We start from the raw sequence: 20,519 nt of genomic DNA, 5'->3' as shown, positions 1-20,519 counted from the left end.
TCTGTGTCCGGGCAGATATCTTGGATTTTGGGCTCAGACCAGTTTTTTTTTTTTTAAATTCGGTTAGACCTGCCAATCCCAACTATCTGAGGGTTCGCCCATAACAACCTATGATTGGTAGAGGTGACAGAACTATAAGAGCAGAGCTGTTAGAAGTGTTTGAGGCTTAGTTCTGCAGCAATGCCCTACCCCTATAATGACTGCCAGAGATAAGAGGTGAAAGATGTCATTTAATCACACTCAGGTCTGTTGTGCTCCAGCACATGTAATTACTCTGCATAATGAGAACAGACTTGAGTGATGACGAGAGCAGTAATGAAAGCAGACTGTCACTAGATGTCTCACACTGATCCTGTTCTAAGCTATTGGGGGCGTACTCTTTTTCCCAGTGTATGAGTGCCTGCTTATCATTGGAGGAGCTGACACCTATGAGAAGAGCGCTACTAGAAGTGTTTGTAATGAGTCTCAATTTTTCATCAATTCCTCTACCCCTACACTGCCTGCCAGAGATGAGAGCTGATATGTATCAGTTAATCACACTCAGGTCTGCTGTGCTCCAGCACGTCATCACTTTGCAGTGAGGAGAGCAGACTGTCAATACATGTCTCTCACTGCTTTAAACTATTGCGGGGTGTTCTCCTTTTTCCAATATGTTGCTGCCTGCTTATAATTAGTCCAGTATCAGAAAGAGGAAGAACTACATGCCCCCAGTGAAATGTCTCAGGTAATGTCCACTTAACTTTAAGGGAACCTGTGAGGTCTAATATGCTCCCAGAACCATGAGCAGTTCTGGATGCATATTGGTAATCCCTGCCTAAGATCTTTTATCGTATGCTAATGAGCGTGGGGACTAGTCAAAAGGGCCCTGTGGGCGTGCTAACATGTTAATAAATGCGCAGTGTCAGATGATGATCTAACTCACCTTGCTGCTGCCATCACCGCTCGACGCTGGATTTCGGCTCAGTGTGCATGACCCCGGCACTTGCGGTCATGAGCACTACTTCAGTTTGAAGCCAGGACACGTACACCCGGCTTCATAGTACGCATGACCTAAACTCCGGGGTCATGTGCACTGAGCCGAAATCCAGCATCTGGCGGTGATGGTAGGGGAGAGGTGAGTGAGATCATCCTCTGAGGCTACGTATTCATTAGCATGATGGTACACTCACAGGGGCGTGCTAAAATGCTAATGAGGCAGACTGGCAAGGGAAGCAACGCCCTTGGGACTAGTCCCCACGCTCATTAGCATACTATAAAAGATCTTTAGAAATACATTTTCTAAAGATCTCTTTGTCTATGCTAGTGTATACAGGGACGGTTAGACAGGGATTAGCAATATGCACCCAGAACTGCTCGTGGTTCTGGGTGCATAATGGTCCTGACAGGTTCCCTTTAAAAATAATTAACTGTTTAGGTGCCAAATTCTGTTCGAATATGTCTGCAAAAGACAGCCGATCTAGAAAAATCAAACATGTTTTATTCTGCTTCACAGCCACTATTACACGTGTCCATCATGAAACATTTGTTGAACATTCCTCTTTAACAGTGTATATAGTTTGCTTTATAAAATCTGGTGACAAATCCACTTAAGTGCCTCAGCTTACAAGTTTAAGATATTCTCAGCAACTGTATACTATAACGTAAAGGTGTTTTCCATTCTGTTAAGCGTGAGCTGTAATGGTTTCCCACATATGTTTATTGTGTAGTACAAATTGTGCTCATCCTGTCAATATTTCTTTGCTGAATCCCGTATCTGTCAACCTAGTTTATCAGGTAGAGACTTTCAGCGTTCACTAATCAAAATGGTTTGCTAGGTGGCCATAGCTTTCCTCCAGCTGCCAGTGCTGTTAAAGTTGTCTTTGATTGCATGTTTTTCTGCACATGGTTGTACATGACCTTGCTTTGCACACTCTGCCTTACTTATACTTTCTTCTTTCTAAATTTTAGCAGAAGAAGAAGAAGTGGAAAATGTTGATGTTTCCAGTCTGCCCGAAGAGGTGCTGCGGAACATTGAAGCTGACAGTTACTGGTGCATGAGCAAGTTGCTTGATGGCATTCAGGTAAATTGATTCCCCATGTCCTCGTGCATTCTCTATATCTGATTTATTTCATGAATCTGAGCTACTGCTGGGACTCTGAGAAATAAATACATATGGGAAAAGCTGCTCCATTGAGGAAATCTGTCTACATTTTATCATTACTGCTGGCTTATAAAATGACAAATGCGTTCACTTACAAAAGCAACTTGCACTGTGTAACACAGGGCTGGGGTTCAAACCCCTGGGATATTGTTCCCAGTCTCCAGACATTAGTAAAGATGGCAGTCAATTGTGGTGCATCAGATTGTTTGTTTGAGGTAATTTGAGGTTAGGTTTCAGAGTATCTATCCCCTGAGAAAATTCACCTGACATCACAGCAAACTAGCATATGCTTATTTTGTAAGAGGATTATAGGCTGCCAGTACACCTTAATGGGAGTTGTCAAATAAACTGCATTAATAGTGAAATATGGGAAGTAGTCCCTATAAAAATCATATCAGGAACGTACAAAGTTAATTTAATATTTGCTTAAAAATCTACTCTTATTTATTATACAATTAAGGACAATCAGTGCACCTTTGGCCTATACTTTGGTGCACTCTTCTATTTGCATATTACAGCCTGTCCCTTATCTTGATTGACAGTGCTCCATGGGTAAAGGCCCAGTCACACACAACGACTTACCAGCGATCCCGAAAACGATGCGACCTGATAGGGATCGCAGGTAAGTCGCTGGGAGGTCGCAGGTGAGATGTCACACAGTCAGATCTTACCAGTGATGCAGGAACAATACAGGTCGCAGTAGCGACCTGTATAACGATCTCAGCAGTCACTGTGACCCTGTCACACAGTGTCAAACACAGCGATGTGTCCTGCCCAGCAGGACATCGCCTTTGAAGAAAAAGGCCTGGACCATTCTGCAATGACTAGAGATCTCACAGCCGGGGCCTGATCGCTGGTAGGTGTCACACATAACAAGATCGCTAACGGGATCGCTACTGCGTCACGGAAACCGTGATTCAGCTGCGATCTCGCTAGCGATCTCGTTATGCGTGACGGTACCTTAAGAGTGAAATCTAATATCAGTTTGCTTGTCTGCGCTTGTGTACAGACAATGGAAGAGTGCAACGTGCACTCCATGTGTCAGTATAGGCGTGCTGTGAGTCCTGGATTCTGTATGTCTGCGGACACAGCTTGATGCACCTAGAAGTGTAGTGACTGAATAGCTTCAGTGATGAGAAGAGGGTGTTCTGACACGCACATGCTGTCTGCTCACGTCAATGCCCACTCCTCACTGAAGCCGCTTGAGTGGCTGCAATTGTATAGGGCACTTCACAAAGTAAAAAACCCAATAAAGGTAGAACTACTACAATACAACAAAGCAAATATCTCTTTGATACTAAATAGTAATAAATCTGGGGTGTATATTGCTGTAGTACTAAATACTAAATGATATGAATGAAATTGAATAAATAAAGTGCCAAAAAGTAAACTTTTCTTGTAAGAATTAGGATGTAGAATCAAATTACTGAATATATACTCTGTTCGTGATATTAAACAGGCAGAACCATGTTCCTGATACTAGTTCCTGATGCCAATAGAGAGTACTATGCTTAAAGTGCCATAGTTAGTAAATCTCCTGATGAGGTGCTGCTGAACCCCCTCCCCCTGCTCCCGATGTGCATTTCGGCCTTCTGCATTCTTCCAGGGGAATTTACTGTTTACTGATATGGAATCTGCTTTCTAAAAGCCAAGTAGCACTCCTATCCATAACATCTAGGCTGTGCGCTCAAATAGTGCTGTATAGCTACATATGGTGTAATTCTACAGTCGGTAAAAATTGCATAACAAATGCTTTTGGCCATTTTCTCCTATTACTCGTGTGTAAATTAAAACTTTGATGCTAAAGTTAAATTGTAGCTGAAAACCCCAAAATTTTTGTTTCCAGGACTCAATCTTATTAAATTCCGTGTAGTTTGTGGTTTCAAAATGCTTACTACACCAATAAATGAATTTATTTTTGGATTTAGGTTGCAAAATGGGGTCACATTTGTGTGTTTCTGCTTTTTTGAAACCTCAGTGGCTCTGCAAATGCAACATTGCCGAAATTCATGTTCCAAAAATTAAATAGCGCTGTTCATTTTCTGAGTTTTTCCATGTGCCCAAACATTCGTTTTTGACCATATACAGGGTGTCACTGTTTTCAGGAGCCTTGACATTTGTCCAAACAGAACTTTTTGACTATGTCTGGGGTATATCAGGCTCAGAAGAAAGCGGGTAACAAACTTTTGAGTCCTCTCTTTCCTGTTACCTTTTTCAAAGGGGAAAAATTTGGGCTAAAACAACATTTTTTCTGAAAAAAGAAATCAAACATTTTAATATGACGACCTTATGTTATCAAATTCTGTGTAGTACCTGTGTGTTTAAAATGCTCACTATACCTCTGGATAAAATTCTTGATTTTTGTAATTTTGAAAATTAGGTTGCTTTTGGGTTTTTTCTACTGTTTAGACACCTTACAGCCCTGCAAATTTAACATTGTGCCCGCAATATATTCAAGCCAAATGTGTGTTTTGATATTCAAACCGTACTGCTGCCTTCTGAGCCTTCATTAACAACCACATGTTAATGGGGTATCAGCGCATCTCAGAAGAAACTGTGTGATACATTCTTGGGTGCATTTTGTAGTGCTATCTTTTGTAAAAGTGATAAATTTAGGACTGAAGCAGCGTTTTAGAGTAAAATTAAAATTTAGCTCCTGTATAGCACTTGAATCGTTAAAATGTTTTGAGATAGCAGTTTTGAAATATTTGAGGGGTTTTGATTTTAAAATGGTATCACTTTTGGGGAGTTTCCAATATATAGGCCCCTTAAGGTCCATTTAAATCAGAATAGGTCCCTGAAGAAAGAAGTTTTGTAAATTTCTTGAAAAAAGGAGAATTTGCTACTAAACATTTAACACTTCTAACATCCTAACAAAATATTATCCTGTTAAACATATCATGCATATATAAAGTAGACATATGGCAAATGTTATTTATTATTTTGTACAGCATGACTGACTGGTTTAAGGATGTAAAAATCTAAAGTTTGAAAATTACTACATTATCTGAATTTTTGCTAAAATTATATTTTCACATATCTGCACAAAAAATATTGACCTTAATTTAGCACCGACATCAAGTATAATGTGTCATAGAAAAAAAGTCTCTGGATGACTAGAATTTATTCACGCATTCCAGAGTTATTACCTCATACAGTGTCTCTAGTCAGATATCCAAAATGTGTCCGGTCATTCAATGCTACACCAGCCGATTTTCACCTTCATGACTAGGCCTTTCTTTTTCAATTCTGACCAGTGTCACTTAATGAGGTAATAACTCTGGAACACTTCATTGGATCCCAGTGATTCTGAGTTTGTTTTTGTGTGCCACATTGTACTTCATGTTTCTGGTAAAATAAGGATGATTTTTCTACGTTTATTAATAAAAATATCAAATTTGGTGACAATTTTGCAAATTTCAAAATTTTTATTTTACACCCTTAAACCAGTGAGTTATGTCACACAGTATAGTTAATAAATAACATTTCCCACATGTCTACTTTACATCAGCACAATTTTTGTTAAACTTTTAACTCTTCTAATTTTTTTTATCAGCAATTTCTCATTTTTGCCATCAAAATTTACAAAGTCATTTTTTTAGGAACCATATCACATTTGAAGTAACTTTGAGAGGCCTATGTGACAGAAAATACCCAAAAGTGACACCATTCTAAAAGCTGCATCTAAAAAGTTTATTAACCCTTTTGGTGAATCTCATGAAATAAAGGAATGTGGAAGGAAAATAAGAAAATGTCATTTTCTTCCACAAAAGTGTTTAACTCAAAATATTTCATTTTCACAAAGGCAACAAGAGAAATTGGACTTTACAATTTACATAGTTACATAGTTACTTAGGTTGAAAAAAGACCTAGGTCCATCTAGTTCAACCTTCCTCCACCAGTTCTACATTTAGTCACTAAGTCATTTATAACCAACAATGTTTTGTGTACTGAGGAAATCATCCAGCCCTTTTTTAAAAGCTGTTATAGTATCTGCCATTACTACCTCTTGTGGTAGGGCATTCCACAGTCTGACCGCTCTAACTGTAAAGAACCCTTTCCTATTTAGCTGTTGGAATCGCTTTTCTTCCACTCGCAGTGTATGCTCCCTGGTCCTTAGTACTGTCTTTTGAAGAAATAAGTCATGTGCCAGTCCTTTATATTGACCACACATGTATTTATACATATAAATGAGATCTCCTCTGAGACGTCTTTTTTCTAAGCTAAACATATCTAACTTTTTCAACCTGTCATCATATGGGAGGCCTTCCATTCCTTGTAATAGTCTAGTTGCCCGCCTTTGAACTGACTCTAACTTCTGAATGTCCTTTTTAAAATGTGGAGCCCAAAACTGGATCCCGTATTCCAGATGTGGCCTTACAGTGATTTATAGAGGGGTAACAATACGTTGGGATCACGGGATCTAATCTCTCTTTTTATACACCCTAAAATCGTGTTTGCTTTAGCAGCTGCTGCTTGACATTGAGTGCTGCTGCTCAGCTTATTTGTAATGAGAATACCCAAGTCCTTCTCCTGTTCTGTAGTCCCGAGTTTACTTCCATTTAATGTATACACAGCTATAGGATTACTCCGTCCTAGGTGCATTACTTTACATTTATCAACATTAAATCTCATTTGCCAAGTATCTGCCCATTCTGACATCTTATCCAGATCTTTTTGTAATATTGTACTATCCAGGTCAGTTTTTAATATCCTACATAGTTTGGTGTCATCGGCAAAGACTGACACTGTACTATCAATCCCATCCACAAGGTCATTAATAAAGAGATTAAAAAGAATCGGTCCAAGCACAGATCCCTGCGGCACCCCACTGCTGACTATAGCCCATTTAGAGAATGTACCATTTATGACTACTCTTTGTTTCCGATCTTTTAGCCAATTCCTTACCCAGTTGCATATTGTGTCCCCTAGTCCTTGCTTCTGGAGCTTTAGTATAAGGCTATTATGTGGTACAGTATAAAATGCCTTTGCAAAGTCCAAATAAATCACATCAGCTGCATTACCAATATCCAGGTTTGAACTTACCCCCTCATAGAACTCCGACAGGTTGGTTAGACACGACTTATCTTTCATGAATCCATGCTGTTTGTCAGTTATCATATTATTTTCTGCAATATATTTTTGCATGTCATCCCTTAAAATGCCCTCAAAAACTTTGCATACTACTGATGTCAGGCTTACTGGACGGTAGTTGCCTGGATCTACCCTCTTACCTTTCTTAAATATCGGTACCACATCAGCAATCCTCCAATCCTGAGGCACCAACCCTGTTACAAGTGAGTCTAAAAAGATGAGATACAGCGGTCTGTCGATTATGGAGCTCAATTCCCTCAATATTCGTGGATGAATGCCATCTGGCCCTGGGGATTTGTCAATGTTTAATTTACTCAGACGTAGGCGTACTTCATCTTGTGTTAAATTAATTATATCGGGTGGTGAACTTTGATTTTTCACTTGTTTAATGATCCCTGGTACAGTCAGTTCCTTAGTGAATACAGATGAGAAATGCCTATTTAATATCTCAGTTTTTTGTTTGTCCTCTATAACTAACTTGTTATTATATTTTAAGGGGCCGATACTATCCTTTGTTTTCCTTTTGGCATTAATGTATTTATAAAAAATTTTGGTATTTATTTTAATGTCATTGGCGATTTTTGTTTCAGTAGCTAATTTTGCTTGTTTGATTTCTTTTTTACATTTCCTATTGATATCTTTATACTTCTGAAATGCTATTTCTGTATTCTCAGCCTTTAAGATTTTAAATGCCCTTTGTTTTTGTTTTATTATACTTTGTACAGTCTTATTTATCCATAGTGGTTTCTTTTTATTCCTGGACATTTTATTACCAGAGGGTATACGTTTTTTACAGGACTCTAGTAGTATATCCTTAAACTTACCCCATTTATGTTCGGTATCCCCAGTTACCATGACTTTGTCCCAATCTACACATTTAAGCTCTTCCCTTGATTTGTTGAAATCAGCTTTCCTAAAATTCCAGGTTTTAGCATTCCCCCTTTGAAATGTTCTATTGAATATTATGTTGAAGCTTACCATATTATGATCGCTGGTGCCCAAGTGCTCCCGGACCTGTAGATCTGAAATTGTATCCAGTCTATTTGTTGTGCAATTTCCCCTGAGTTCGCCAACACCACATATGCGGTCAAAAACTACTTTTGAGGTACAATGCAAAGCTCAGAAGGGAAGAAGAGCCATATTGGTTTCAGATTTTGCTGGAATGGTTTACGGGTGACATGTGACAGTGGCAGAGCTCCTATGGTGCCAGAAAAACAGAAATCCTGACCCTATTTTACAAACTGCATCCCTCAGTGAATTCATCTATGGGTGCAGTGAGCATATTGACACCACAGGTGTACATTTGTAGCTTTCAAGGCACTAAAACACCTTTAGTTAGTCAAAAAAGTTTTATTGATCCTGGCATACACTGAAAAAAGTTACAAATACATTTCAGCCAACACAGGGTCTTTGTCAAGCCATAACAAATACATACAACCACAATAGAACACATGGTGCTTTATATGAAGGTTTGAGTGTAGGTTACTCCATCGACCCCCTCCCACAGGTCCGGCATCCATTGCTATAACAATAGATACACAGAAAATTAAGATTAAAACATATATACATACAACACATCAGTCAATTCAGACAGATTATTAGGGATCACTATTACAACTTGAGGCCAGAATAGCCTCATTGATTGTCATATCTGTATCACAATAGTGTAAGTATAGAGATATGCACCCTTAGTTCATTACCTAATTGGCATGTGACCATCCCCCAGCCTAACTACAACAAGTGGGCTCATAGATTTAATCATACATGCCCAATACCCCCCCAAAAAAGGATAGAGAATGTTTTAGGAGGAGTTAATTGTTCCAATGTTTGCTCCAAAATATTCATTAATGCATATTTAAACTTGTCTTTAATGTCTTGTCCATACAATAATATAGGGTGCACCCATGGCAGTCGGATACATCACTGGACTGCTGCGCAATATTTGTACATTCGGCCACGAAGTCTTCGTGCCACTAGGACCTTCCGAGCCTCGTCCCCCACGTGATCCCTCACATGACCGGCACACCATTGTCCAATCATGTGATCATCACATTATTGAAGACCTTACTGCGTGGTCAGTGCAAGAAACCGCGCACTCACACGTGGTCAGCCACATGACCACCGCATCACGGCAATTAGTGGGTCATGTGACTACCACGTCATCTAAGGTTATGATCACGTGACTGACACATCCATTATAGTGCCCCCATGTGATCGGTCACATGACCACTGTGTTATCACGGACTCTTTGGTCACCTGACCTACAAAAATTTCTTTCCACCCTATTCATTGGCTAAAATGTACCTGCGTGAGGTCAATAGTGTGAGTATATGTATTCATATTTCTTTTGTTTTATTCTCTTCTTTCTTTTTTTCTTTTCCTTTCCCCCCTTTTTTTCTTTTTTCTTGTTTTTTTGGGTTCCTTTTGTCTTTGTTTTTTTTCTTTTTATTTTTTTATTACTGTGCCTTTAAGGATGATATATGCTTCCTCCTGTAACTGCATGTGTCTAATCACTAATACTTTCAAACTTTTCTGGGTTACATTGTGGATTATAGTTTCCACTGTCCATTTTCACAAGGGGAATATATAAAAAGGCTCCATAATGTGTTACACAATTTCTCCTGAATGCGGCCATACCCCACATGTGACTGTACAGTACTGTTTGGCCACATGACAGGGCTCAGGAAGGAAGGAGCGCCATTTGACTTTTGGAGCACAGATTTTCCTAGAATAGTTTCTTGACTCCATTTGCAGAGCCCCTGAGTGCCAGAACAGCATAAACCCCCTGAAGGCACTCCATTTTGGAAATGACAAATACCATGGGACATCTTCAGGGGGCTTATGGAATCCATGACATAATTGGTTAGAGCTTTTTTGGTCCTTTGGAAATATCAAGCTTGAATGTTATAGCTGATCTGCACACATTTTTGCTTTAATCAAAATTGCCCCAACTGATGTGCCTCAGCAACAATTGTAGAGATGCATCACATAGTTTCAGGAATCCTCTGCAAGGGATGGACAGAGAAGTTTTCAGCTGAGGATCAGGAATTTGTGCCGAAGTCAAAGATATGCTGGCACACACTCGGTCTCTCCAACACTTAGTATATTTATGACATAAGTAGAAAAGCTTTCTAATTTTGATGTGTGTATGTATAGATGTAAGAGAGCAGCAAAGTATTAAAAATAATAACATTGTTACTTCAACTTAAGGAAAGTGATCACCTCTGTTGTTATTGGGAATATCCAAAGTATTGTTTTATTTAGTTTACAATCATATACACACAATTCCTCTGCTTTATCACGTATTATAAGGCAAGCCATGTCTCCTCCTAGCTCCTCGATGCTATTCCAATCTCCTAAACATCACACAATGATTAAACTGCAGACATCAAGATTCAGGGTGTAAAGCGTGTGGACATAAAAGTGTGCCTTTGCTTTACATAGATTGCCCTAAAGCTATTGTCGGTTGCAATAAGTGGCTTCTAAAGAGCCAGTAACTCATTCTGTCTGGCTTGCAACCTGCTGCCAGCTCTACAATATAGGAAAAGAGATATCCTTTGTAAGTAATATACAATGTCACGTACTAATGGTATCTGTGATTGAATCTATCACAGGCTGCAGCATAATGGTGAATGCACAATGTTTATTACTTTACTCGCCCGGGCACCCTAGAATGACACACTACAGTGTACATACTTAGTACCATCTAATGCTGTGCCAATGATGGGCATAGCTGCTATATCTTACATCCTTCAATGGTTAATATTTTAATACCTATTATGTGAGTACACTTAACAGACTTTTAGCTAGTTTCTCATTTGTAATTATATTGTGCAAATTACCATTTTTAAAGGATTGTTTAATCATAATAAATGTTCATATTTTTCTTACTCTTAATTTTTTTGTAAACAATTTTATTTATAAAATTTTCCATTAAAAGGTAAAATGCAATATTAAGGAATGCAAAGTTACATTGTATAATAGAAACCAAAATATGCAAACAAAATTAAACATACTGAAGCTTTTGTCGGCATCACTTTTAGGATACGTACCCATGATCAGTGTTTGCAGCGTTTTGGATGTGGCGTGTTGTTCGCTGCTTCCAAAACGCTGTGTTGTACAGTACAAACACAGTGGATGGATTTATAGAAATCCCATGTCAACTGTGCTTCTTTTCTCAACCGTGTAAACTGACGTGTGGAGTGGCTTTCCTTGGTTTAGCATTTCAATTTATGACATGAGTGTCCTCAGCTCGGAAAACAGAGAGAAAGTCCACAGCGCCCCAAACCCTGTCTGTACAGTGGACACTGTACAGACCATAGTGAAAACGAACCTGCGGTGCAGCTTTTTGAGCAGCAGCATGTCAATTCTTTGCTGCAGAGTCACGTGCATTCTCCATAGGGAGAACACAAGCGAAAGACCGCAGCGCCCCGAACCCTGATCGTGGGCACAAGCAGCTGCCGTTATATTGAAAATGTTAATTTTTTTTCATGAAAATGTTTTTTTAGCCCCAAATTTTTCACTTATCCAAGAGAAAACATCAAAAAGTTGACCACACAGTTTGTTACTCACTTTCTTCTGAGCATGACAGTACCCCTATATGTTGTCAAAAAGTTCTGTTTAAACACACAGTAGGGTTCATGTAGGAAGGAGCAATATTTGGTACTTGGAGTATAAATTTGGCTCCTGAGCTACCAAAATATCACAAACTCCCAGAAGTGACCCCATTTGTAAAACTACACCCATCAAGTAATTCATCTAGTGATGTGTGAGCATTTTGAACTCCTAGGTAATTTACAGAACGTTTTAAAATGTACATGTGAAAACAATTTTTGTTTCCATTAAAATGATGTTTTAGCTCCACGTTTGACATTTTCACAATGGATAATAGGAGAAAATGGACCCCACAATTTGTTATGCAATTTCTTCCAAATACAGTGTAACCCCATACATGGTCAAAAACTAATGTTTGGGCACATGGCAGGACTCGGAATGCAAACAGCCTGTTTAATTTCTGGAACTCAAATTTGTACGCTGTGTTGCATTTGCAGAGCCCATGAGGTGCCCAAAAATCAGAAACATCCACAAGTGCCTAAGTTTGCAAACTATACTCCATTCAGTAATTCATGTAAGTGTGTGATGAGCATTTTTAGCCCATAAACTACATTATAGAATTTTATAAGATTGGCCTGTGAAAATAACAATCTTAGGGTTTTTCCACTAAAATTATACTTTCGCTTCAAAGTTTTAATTCACACAAGGGGTAATAGGAAAAATGGACACCAATTTGTTCTGCAATCTTTTCTGAATGTGGCAGTAGCCCATTTGTACTTGTTCACTGCTGTTTGAGCATAATGGCAGGGATCGAATGTGAAAGAGAACTTCTTGGATTTTAGAACGCAGATTCATTTGATTAGATTGTGGGCCACAGTAGCCGAGCCCCTGAGGTAACAAAACAGCTGAAACCCCCAGAAGTGACCCCATATTAGAAACTTCACAGCTTATGGAATACATGTAGGGGTACAATAAGTATTTTAAACCCACAAGTGCCACACATATTTTTATAACATTGGACATGGAAATATAACATTTTAGTGGTAAACTATATATATTTTTGATTATCTGCAAATTTGTCAGTTACACAAGGGTTACCTGGTGAAACTGGACCCCACAATTTATTGCGGAATTTCTCCCGACAGTAGTGATGCCCTATATGTCATTAGAAACTACTGTTTTGCCACACATCAGGGCTGAAAAGGAAAGTGTAATAATTGGCTTTTGGAGCACACATTTTGCGAGAACAGTTTTCGGAGCCCCTAAGGTGCCTGAACAGCAGTAAAACCCCATAAGTGACCCCACTGTACAATTCCATCTGTTTATAAATTCATATGCAGCTGCAGTGACTATTTTGTATCATCCACACCATGCTTTTTTTGTTGAGAATTGCAAATATTTTAGTGCCCTTAAATTGTGCCCAGCTTTTTCTTCTGTCAACACACACCCAGTAAACTGTTAAAAGGGCTCTTCCCACTACAATAATGCCAAACATTTGGCCACTTACTGTGCTTTAAGCACATTGGGACTCAGAAGGAGGGAGGCATTTGGATTTCGGAGCATTTTATTTAAGCCGGTGGGAGGCATTTTGCTTTTCTAAAGTATTTGTTCTACCAGTAACGTCATTTCCAGTGAGAAATGATAAATCAGAGTGGGGGCTGGTTTTGTGGGGTAAGTTAAAGGTTTTATTGGAAACATTTTAAGGTACATAACATTTTTTGATTGCTTTCAATGTAAGACAAGGATCAAATTTTTGTGTTCTTTACTGAGCACTTACACTGGGGTTTCCATGTAAATCCCACAAAAATGCAATTCTGATGAAAACCTGACAGAACCACTCACTTTAATAAGGCAGACGGAGACACTTTTTATTAGGCATATGCAGAATAGTCGTCATCTAAATTGTGCGCTAAAAAGACACATAAAATAACGTGACACCACTGAAACAGAGACAAGATGAAGTCCAAAGTGATTTTATCTGCCCTATTATAGTAGATGTTTACATCAGTTTTGTCTTAATTGCGTTTTAGAGGATTTAAACAGAAAAGCCAATGTGATTGCTCAGTGGAGAGCGCAGGATAAATGTGGACAAAGTATTTTTCCCAGTTTTGTTAGGTAGAATGAACAAGGCAGTAGAAGAATAGTTCTTATCTTTATTTCTACGTTGTTCGATATGCGATGTGAGTGATAAGACGACTTTATTCTTCTAGCCGGTGTTATTACGATACCACATTTGTATTGGGCTCTTTATATTAAGCTGTTATGAGACACTAAATTGCTTCTTTATTAAAAAAAAAATTGTCACAATATTCTGAGAGTTGTAAGTTTTTCTTTTTCGCTAATTAAGATGTATGAGGGCTTATTTTTTGTGTGTCAAATTGAAGATTTGGGGGGTTAAATTTTGGGGTATATAACAATTTATGCAGATTTTCCAGATGCAGAATGAACATAACCAGCAAGTTACATATCATTTTTATTAATTTTTTTGCGCAGTTTTTTGCCTGGTAAAAGTTACCAATTTATTCCGCAGGTCAGTACGATTACAATGATACAAAATTTATGTAGGTTATTTTATACTTCCTACTTAAACACACTAAAAACAATCTTTTACAAAAATTATGTTTTTGCATTGCTATATTCTGAAAGCTGTAACTTTATTTTTCTTGCCGAATGAGCCGTATTACGGCTTTTTTTTTTTTGCAGGAAGATATAACTTTTTCAATTGTACTATTTTTTTTTTTTTTTTTATATATTTTTTTGGGGTCGATTTTCATTTACATTTTTTGTGTGTCAGTATGATGACAGAGCTACATTTTTTTGTTGTTTTTTTAAAATTCTTTTGTAATGTTTGCTGCAAGGATTAAATATTGTCATTTTTATATTTCTGGTCATTTCACATATGGTGATGCCAATTATGTGTCTGTTTTTTTTCTTTTCGTTTTAACACAAGAGATGAGTTTCTAGCGACAAAACTTTTTTTTATGATTTGTGTGAGATTTTATGTGTATTTTTATTTTATTTTTTTACTTGTTTTTATATATTTTATCAACTTCTATTACTTTTTCACTTGGTGCCACTATGGGACATGAATATTTTTAACTTTGATCGTAACTATTGGCAAACTCGATTACAATCGTTGGTGTAACTTGTGTGCCAAATATAACGGAAAACAATTGGGAGATTAAGCATTTTTTTGTAAGATCTTCTGGAAACATGCTTGACTTTTTCATTGACTTTCATTATACTCTGTACATGGGTCAAGCCTTTCCAACCTTCTAAATGCTTGTTACGAGACCTGGGCCTGGTAGTGCTCATTCATCATTAGGGCTAATGATTAAGGCCCCTAAATGACTGCCATTAAAAGGCATATAGGCAGTTGTTAAGAGGTTAAAAGTTTGAAGTTTGAATTTCGACATCAGTTATACCAATCTGTATGAGTATGTATTGTTTTTTCTTCTTACTTATTTATGGATATTTTAAAGGGGAGAGATTTACTTGGAATAACATTTACAACAATTTTTAGTAATAATCTACTTTTTACTTTTTTTTAATGCTGTCTGTCACCCCAAATGTGCTTTTCAAACTAACCACATAGCTTTGTGAGAGAAAGTTCAATAAATAATGATTCTTCATTTTTTATTTAAATCTGTTCCTCTGTTGCCCCAAAAAACTACTGTAATATGCAAATGAGGGTGCTTAGTGCACCTTCCCCGTAGCTTTGTCTTCATGCAGTATTTCACCAACTTATTTAGGCTTTATTGCAACAACTTTCTGCCTGAGTGAATACAATTGATTGAAGTGGGTACAATTGGCTCAGCATATTTTAAAAATCCATTGACTTAGGGGTACTTTGCACACTATGACATCACAAGCCGATGGTAGCGATGCCGAGCGCGATAGTCCCCGCCCCCGTCGCAGCTGCGATATCTTGTGATAGCTGCCGTAGCGAACATTATCGCTACGGCAGCTTCACATGCACTTACCTGCCCTGCGACGTCGCTCTGGCCGGCGAACCGCCTCCTTCCTAAGTGGGCGGGTCGTGTGGCTTCACAGTGACGTCACGGCAGGCGGCCAATAGAAGCAGGGGGGCGGAGATGAGCGGGACGTAAACATCCCACCCTCCTCCTTCCTTCCTCATTGCAGCCGGGATGCAGGTAAAGCAATGTGCCTCGCTCCTGCGGCTTCACACACAGCGATGTGTGCTGCCGCAGGAACGAGGAACAACATCATAACATCGGTCCTTCCGAAATTATGGAAATGACCGTCGCTACTCCGATCATACGATTTCGATGCTTTTGCACTCGTTAATCGTAGTAAAAAGGATTCACATACTCCGATATCTACAGCGACGCCAGATGTGCATCACTTTCGATTTGACCCCACCGACATCGCACCTGCGATGTCGTAGTGTGCAAAATACCCCTAAGAGTACATAAAGGGAATTGTCCAGTACTCGAACCCCCACACAATGTCGACGCTTTCTCTCCCATTGCTCGTGTAAGATAACAATATCATGTGAGCCTCAGGAGAGCCAGTGCCATCAACGCTGCAACAACCCCCACACTGGAGGTGAGTATAAGTGTTATTTTTCTTGAGGGAAATATAATGATTGAGAAGGGGTTATCTGAGTACTGTAAAACCCATTTAAGTAGACTTGAGTGACTATTTAGCTACTGATATTTATTCTGTCATCAATTGCAACTATTTTTTTTTTTTTTTTTACATTTCAAAGCAACCATATTCAGTAAGAATCTGAATTTTCTTTTTCTTTTTATCATTTTTGTGCAGTTTACTCTGATTTATAATTGATGTTTTAGGGCTTGTCATATGTTTGGAGCACTCTACATATGCATATAAGCACTTGGGAACTTACTTTTACACAGTAGATGTAATGTCGAGATGAGCAAAACTGTTTTGCCATACTCTCTGAAAATGCTCTTACATAATGTACTGATAAAACTGAAATATAACCTGAGGCAACTAACCAACTGTTCACTTCCTATGGTGTTGTAAATCTATAATTCTGCTTATTACAAACTTTTCACCTCCTCTTGGACATTTTGTGTGTCTGTGTATTAATTAGTTTGTTTCTCTTTCCGATTTTATTTTGTTATTGCAGAGTTTATTGTTCTCTATGCTGGTAGAGATGAGCGAGGATTGAGGTTTGCCAATTTCATGTTCAAGTGATTTTGGGGGGTGCTTGAGATAGAACTCAAATGCGAGCTTTTTGCTAAAAGCTTGACAGCTCGAGTTACGTTCGATAACGGTTCGATCAGCAAAAAGCCTAGCTAGTTACTAGCTGGCTTTTCACTGTAATAGTGTGAGTCACTCTGTGATTCACACTATTATCAAATTTCAGCGTATAGTGTGCGGGGGGACACGTTTAGAACTGTGCTGCTGGGAGAATGGCGATCACCATTTTTTTTTTCTTTTAAGCGCGCGTGCAGTGGGGCGGGCCAACATGTCAGCCAATCCCAGACACACACACAGCTAAGTGGACTTTTTGCCAGACAAGCAAGGGCATGTGTCATGGGCTGTGAATGTCACATGTCCTTGCATTATAAATACGGCCATTTTCCCTCACGGCGCCATTATCTGCCTTCTGCGAGTGGGTAACAGTCACCGCTCACGCAGCTCCTGTTGCCGCTCCTGCTGTGTACGCTACACACACAGCGCTGTACAGATTAGGGACAGAAGTTTATTTCAGCCATTTTCAGGGCTGATTTCCTGGGGCTCAGAGCCATAGCTGACAGGCAGATCCGTGGAAACGCTGTATACAGCTTTAGATAGCATCTGTGTACCTAAGCTCAGGGAATTCCTTGCTGCATTTCATCATATGGAGGGATAGAAAGTGAGGCTTACTTTCCTGTCCACTGACAAACAGAACCCGGCCACTGTACCCACCTGCCCACTTTTGCCATGCTATTTGTATAGCAAACAGTGCTGAAACTTAGTGGCATTCACAAAGTGTCTCCTATACTCCATTAGTGTCCCACTGGTGCCAAGCAAGTTCCAGCACCTCTGCATTCTACCCTCCTGCCCATGTTTGCTACGCTATTTTAATAGCAAACAGTGCTGAAAGTTAGTGGCATCCAAAAAGTGGCTGCTAGACTCCATTAGTGTCCCACTGGTGCCAAGCAAGATCCAGAACCTCTGCATTCTACCCTCCTGCCCATGTTTGCTACGCTATTTTAATAGCAAACAGTGCTGAAACTTAGTGGCATTCACAAAGTGTCTCCTATACTCCATTAGTGTCCCACTTGTGCCAAGCAAGTCCCACCACCTCTGTATTCTACCCTCCTGCCTATGTTTGCTATGCTATTTTAATAGCAAACAGTGCTGAAACTTACTGGCATCCACAAAGTGTCTGCTATACTAATTTAGTGTCCCACTTGTGCCAAGCAAGTCCCACTACCTCTGCATTCTACCCTCATACACATTTTGCTACGCTATTTTTATAGCAAACAGTGCTGAAACTTAGTGGCATCCACAAAGTGTCTGCTATACTAATTTAGTGTCCCACTTGTGCCAAGCAAGTTCCAATACCTCTGCATTCTACCCTCATGCACGTTTTGCTATGCTATTTTAAAAGCAACCAGTGCTGCCAGTTTTAGGGCCATAGTTGCATTGTCAGGGATAGTCAGTGTTGGTTCTTCAGCTGTAAATAAAGCTAGACCACCTCTGCAATCTACACCACCTCTCAATTTTTGCTACCACATTTTAAGTAGCTAATCTTGTCGCTAACAAAATGAGTGGCAAAAGGACAGATGCTGGTGGAAAGGGGAACAGGCGTGTTGGAAAAGGAAAAAAAGTTTGTGTCCGTGGGGAAGGTGGCAAAGCTACATTAACATCTGCTGAAGATAGGCCATCTTCCAGCAAAAGTAAGATGTCTACTACTTTCCGTGGACAATCCGATGTGCTCCCTTTTTTACGGTCTCGAACAACTGTAAGAAAGGTAGATGATGCACAAAAAAATAATGCTTGAATGGATCTCAAGTGCTCCAACAAGTGCCCTCTCCTCCATCTCAACTACCACATAAAAAAAAACAGTCCTCTGAGTTGTCATCCAAATCATACTTGCTTTCTCCCAGCTCTCAAGTCTCCACCCACCCTGCACAGTATGGTGTAACAGAGATGCCTGTGTCTGCAGAGCTGTTCAGTCACACTATAGCCTGGGAATCAGAGGTCTGCTCCCAAGCTACAGTGAGTACAGACCAGGAAATGGTCTGCAGTGATGCCCAGAAGCTTTGTGACTCAGATTCAGGCTCTGATGACCAGATTTCTGAGCATAATGTAGACCCTCATTCACAAACTGTAACACCTGTTGGTGGAGACAATGAGGAACATACTGATGACGATGAGACACAGATTGGAATGACAACTTAAATATTCGGTCAGGGCAGGAAGAGGCTAGGTCTGAGGGCGAGGGGAGTGCAAACACAATTCTTGATGATGAAGTTCTAGATCCCACTTACTGTCAACCCACAGTCAGGCACTGGAGGAGGTCAACAGAGGCGGTGGAGGAGGATGCAACTGACGACAGAGTCGGAGTACTGGTAGCATGTCTACAACTGCATCCTCAGCCACCACTCTGCCTCTGAGCACAAGTCGGGGTGGCTCTGCAGGACGCATGTCCTCTAAGCCTTTCCTAGCCTGGTCCTTTTTTGACTTTGCAAAGGATCTCCCAAATCATGTGATCTGTAAAATTTGTCATGATTCTGTTAGTAGAGGGCAAAACCTCAGCAGTTTGACAACTTCTTCCATGAATCGTCACATGAATATCAAGCATAAATCCCAGTGGGAAACTCACTGTGCTGAAATGCGGCCTAGTATAGCGGGCCAACCACCGCCTGCCCCTTCCAGTGCATCCACGCGCTCTTCATCTTCTATGACTGTGGGGACAGCTGTCAAACCTGGTTTTCCACGCACACCTTCCACCACTGTAACCGCAACAGGCAGTTTGCTTGGTACGTCGTCAGTTGGTTTGGAAGGGGAAACAAGTGCGTGTGTACAGCTCTCTCAGACATCGATAGCACCAACGTTGGATGAAGGCAACATCATGTCTCCGCCTGCACTTTCCTCACAAACCTGTATTTTTCCAGGGACACATTACTCACCACCATCTCCACACAGCAGCCTGATCTCTGTCCCTCAGATGTGGACAAATAAAAGGCCATTTCCTCCGACCCATGACAAAGCTAAGAGGTTGACTTTATCCCTCTGTAAGCTCTTGGCTACCGAAATGCTGCCTTTCCACCTGGTGGACACACGGGATTTTCAAGACCTTATGTCCATCACTGTGCCCCAGTACCAGATGCCCAGTCGCCACTACTTCTCTAAGAAAGGTGTGCCAGCGCTACACCAGCATGTCGCACACAACATCACCGCTTCCTTGAGAAACTCTGTGTGTGAACGGGTGCATTTCACCACAGATACTTGGACCAGTAAGCATGGACAGGGGCGTTACATGTCGCTGACTGGGCACTGGGTAACTTTGGTGATAGATGGAGAAGGGTCTGCTGAACAAGTCTTGCCGTCCCCACGACTTGTGCGTCAATCCTCTGTATGTAAAAGTTCCTCCAACGCTTCTGCCTCCTCAACCACGTCTGGGTCCTCCACCTCTGCCCCAAGCCTGCCTGGTCAGGCCACCAGCGTTGTAACTGCGCACAAGGAATCACGCACACCTCCTTACTATGCTGGCAGCAGAGCGCAACGGCATCAGGCGGTCTT

At 40.1% G+C, this 20,519-nt stretch overlaps 1 protein-coding gene across 2 annotated transcripts in view; it reads left to right on the top strand.

The window, feature by feature from the left end:
- TBC1D22A (TBC1 domain family member 22A) overlaps positions 1-20,519 on the top strand; it is an 811,105-nt gene that overhangs the window by 304,415 nt on the left and 486,171 nt on the right. The window contains exon 9 of one of the 2 annotated variants that reach the window (XM_075342553.1): positions 1,951-2,060. In XM_075342553.1, the coding sequence (XP_075198668.1) occupies positions 1,951-2,060 (110 nt within the window). Of the gene's footprint in view, positions 1-1,947; positions 2,061-20,519 lie in introns of both variants that reach the window. The other variant, XM_075342552.1, reaches the window with a different exon arrangement.

This window comes from Anomaloglossus baeobatrachus, chromosome 4 (assembly GCF_048569485.1).
Source record: "Anomaloglossus baeobatrachus isolate aAnoBae1 chromosome 4, aAnoBae1.hap1, whole genome shotgun sequence".
NCBI classification, from domain to species: Eukaryota; Metazoa; Chordata; class Amphibia; order Anura; family Aromobatidae; genus Anomaloglossus; species Anomaloglossus baeobatrachus.
This window is presented reverse-complemented; position numbering and strand designations above follow the sequence as displayed.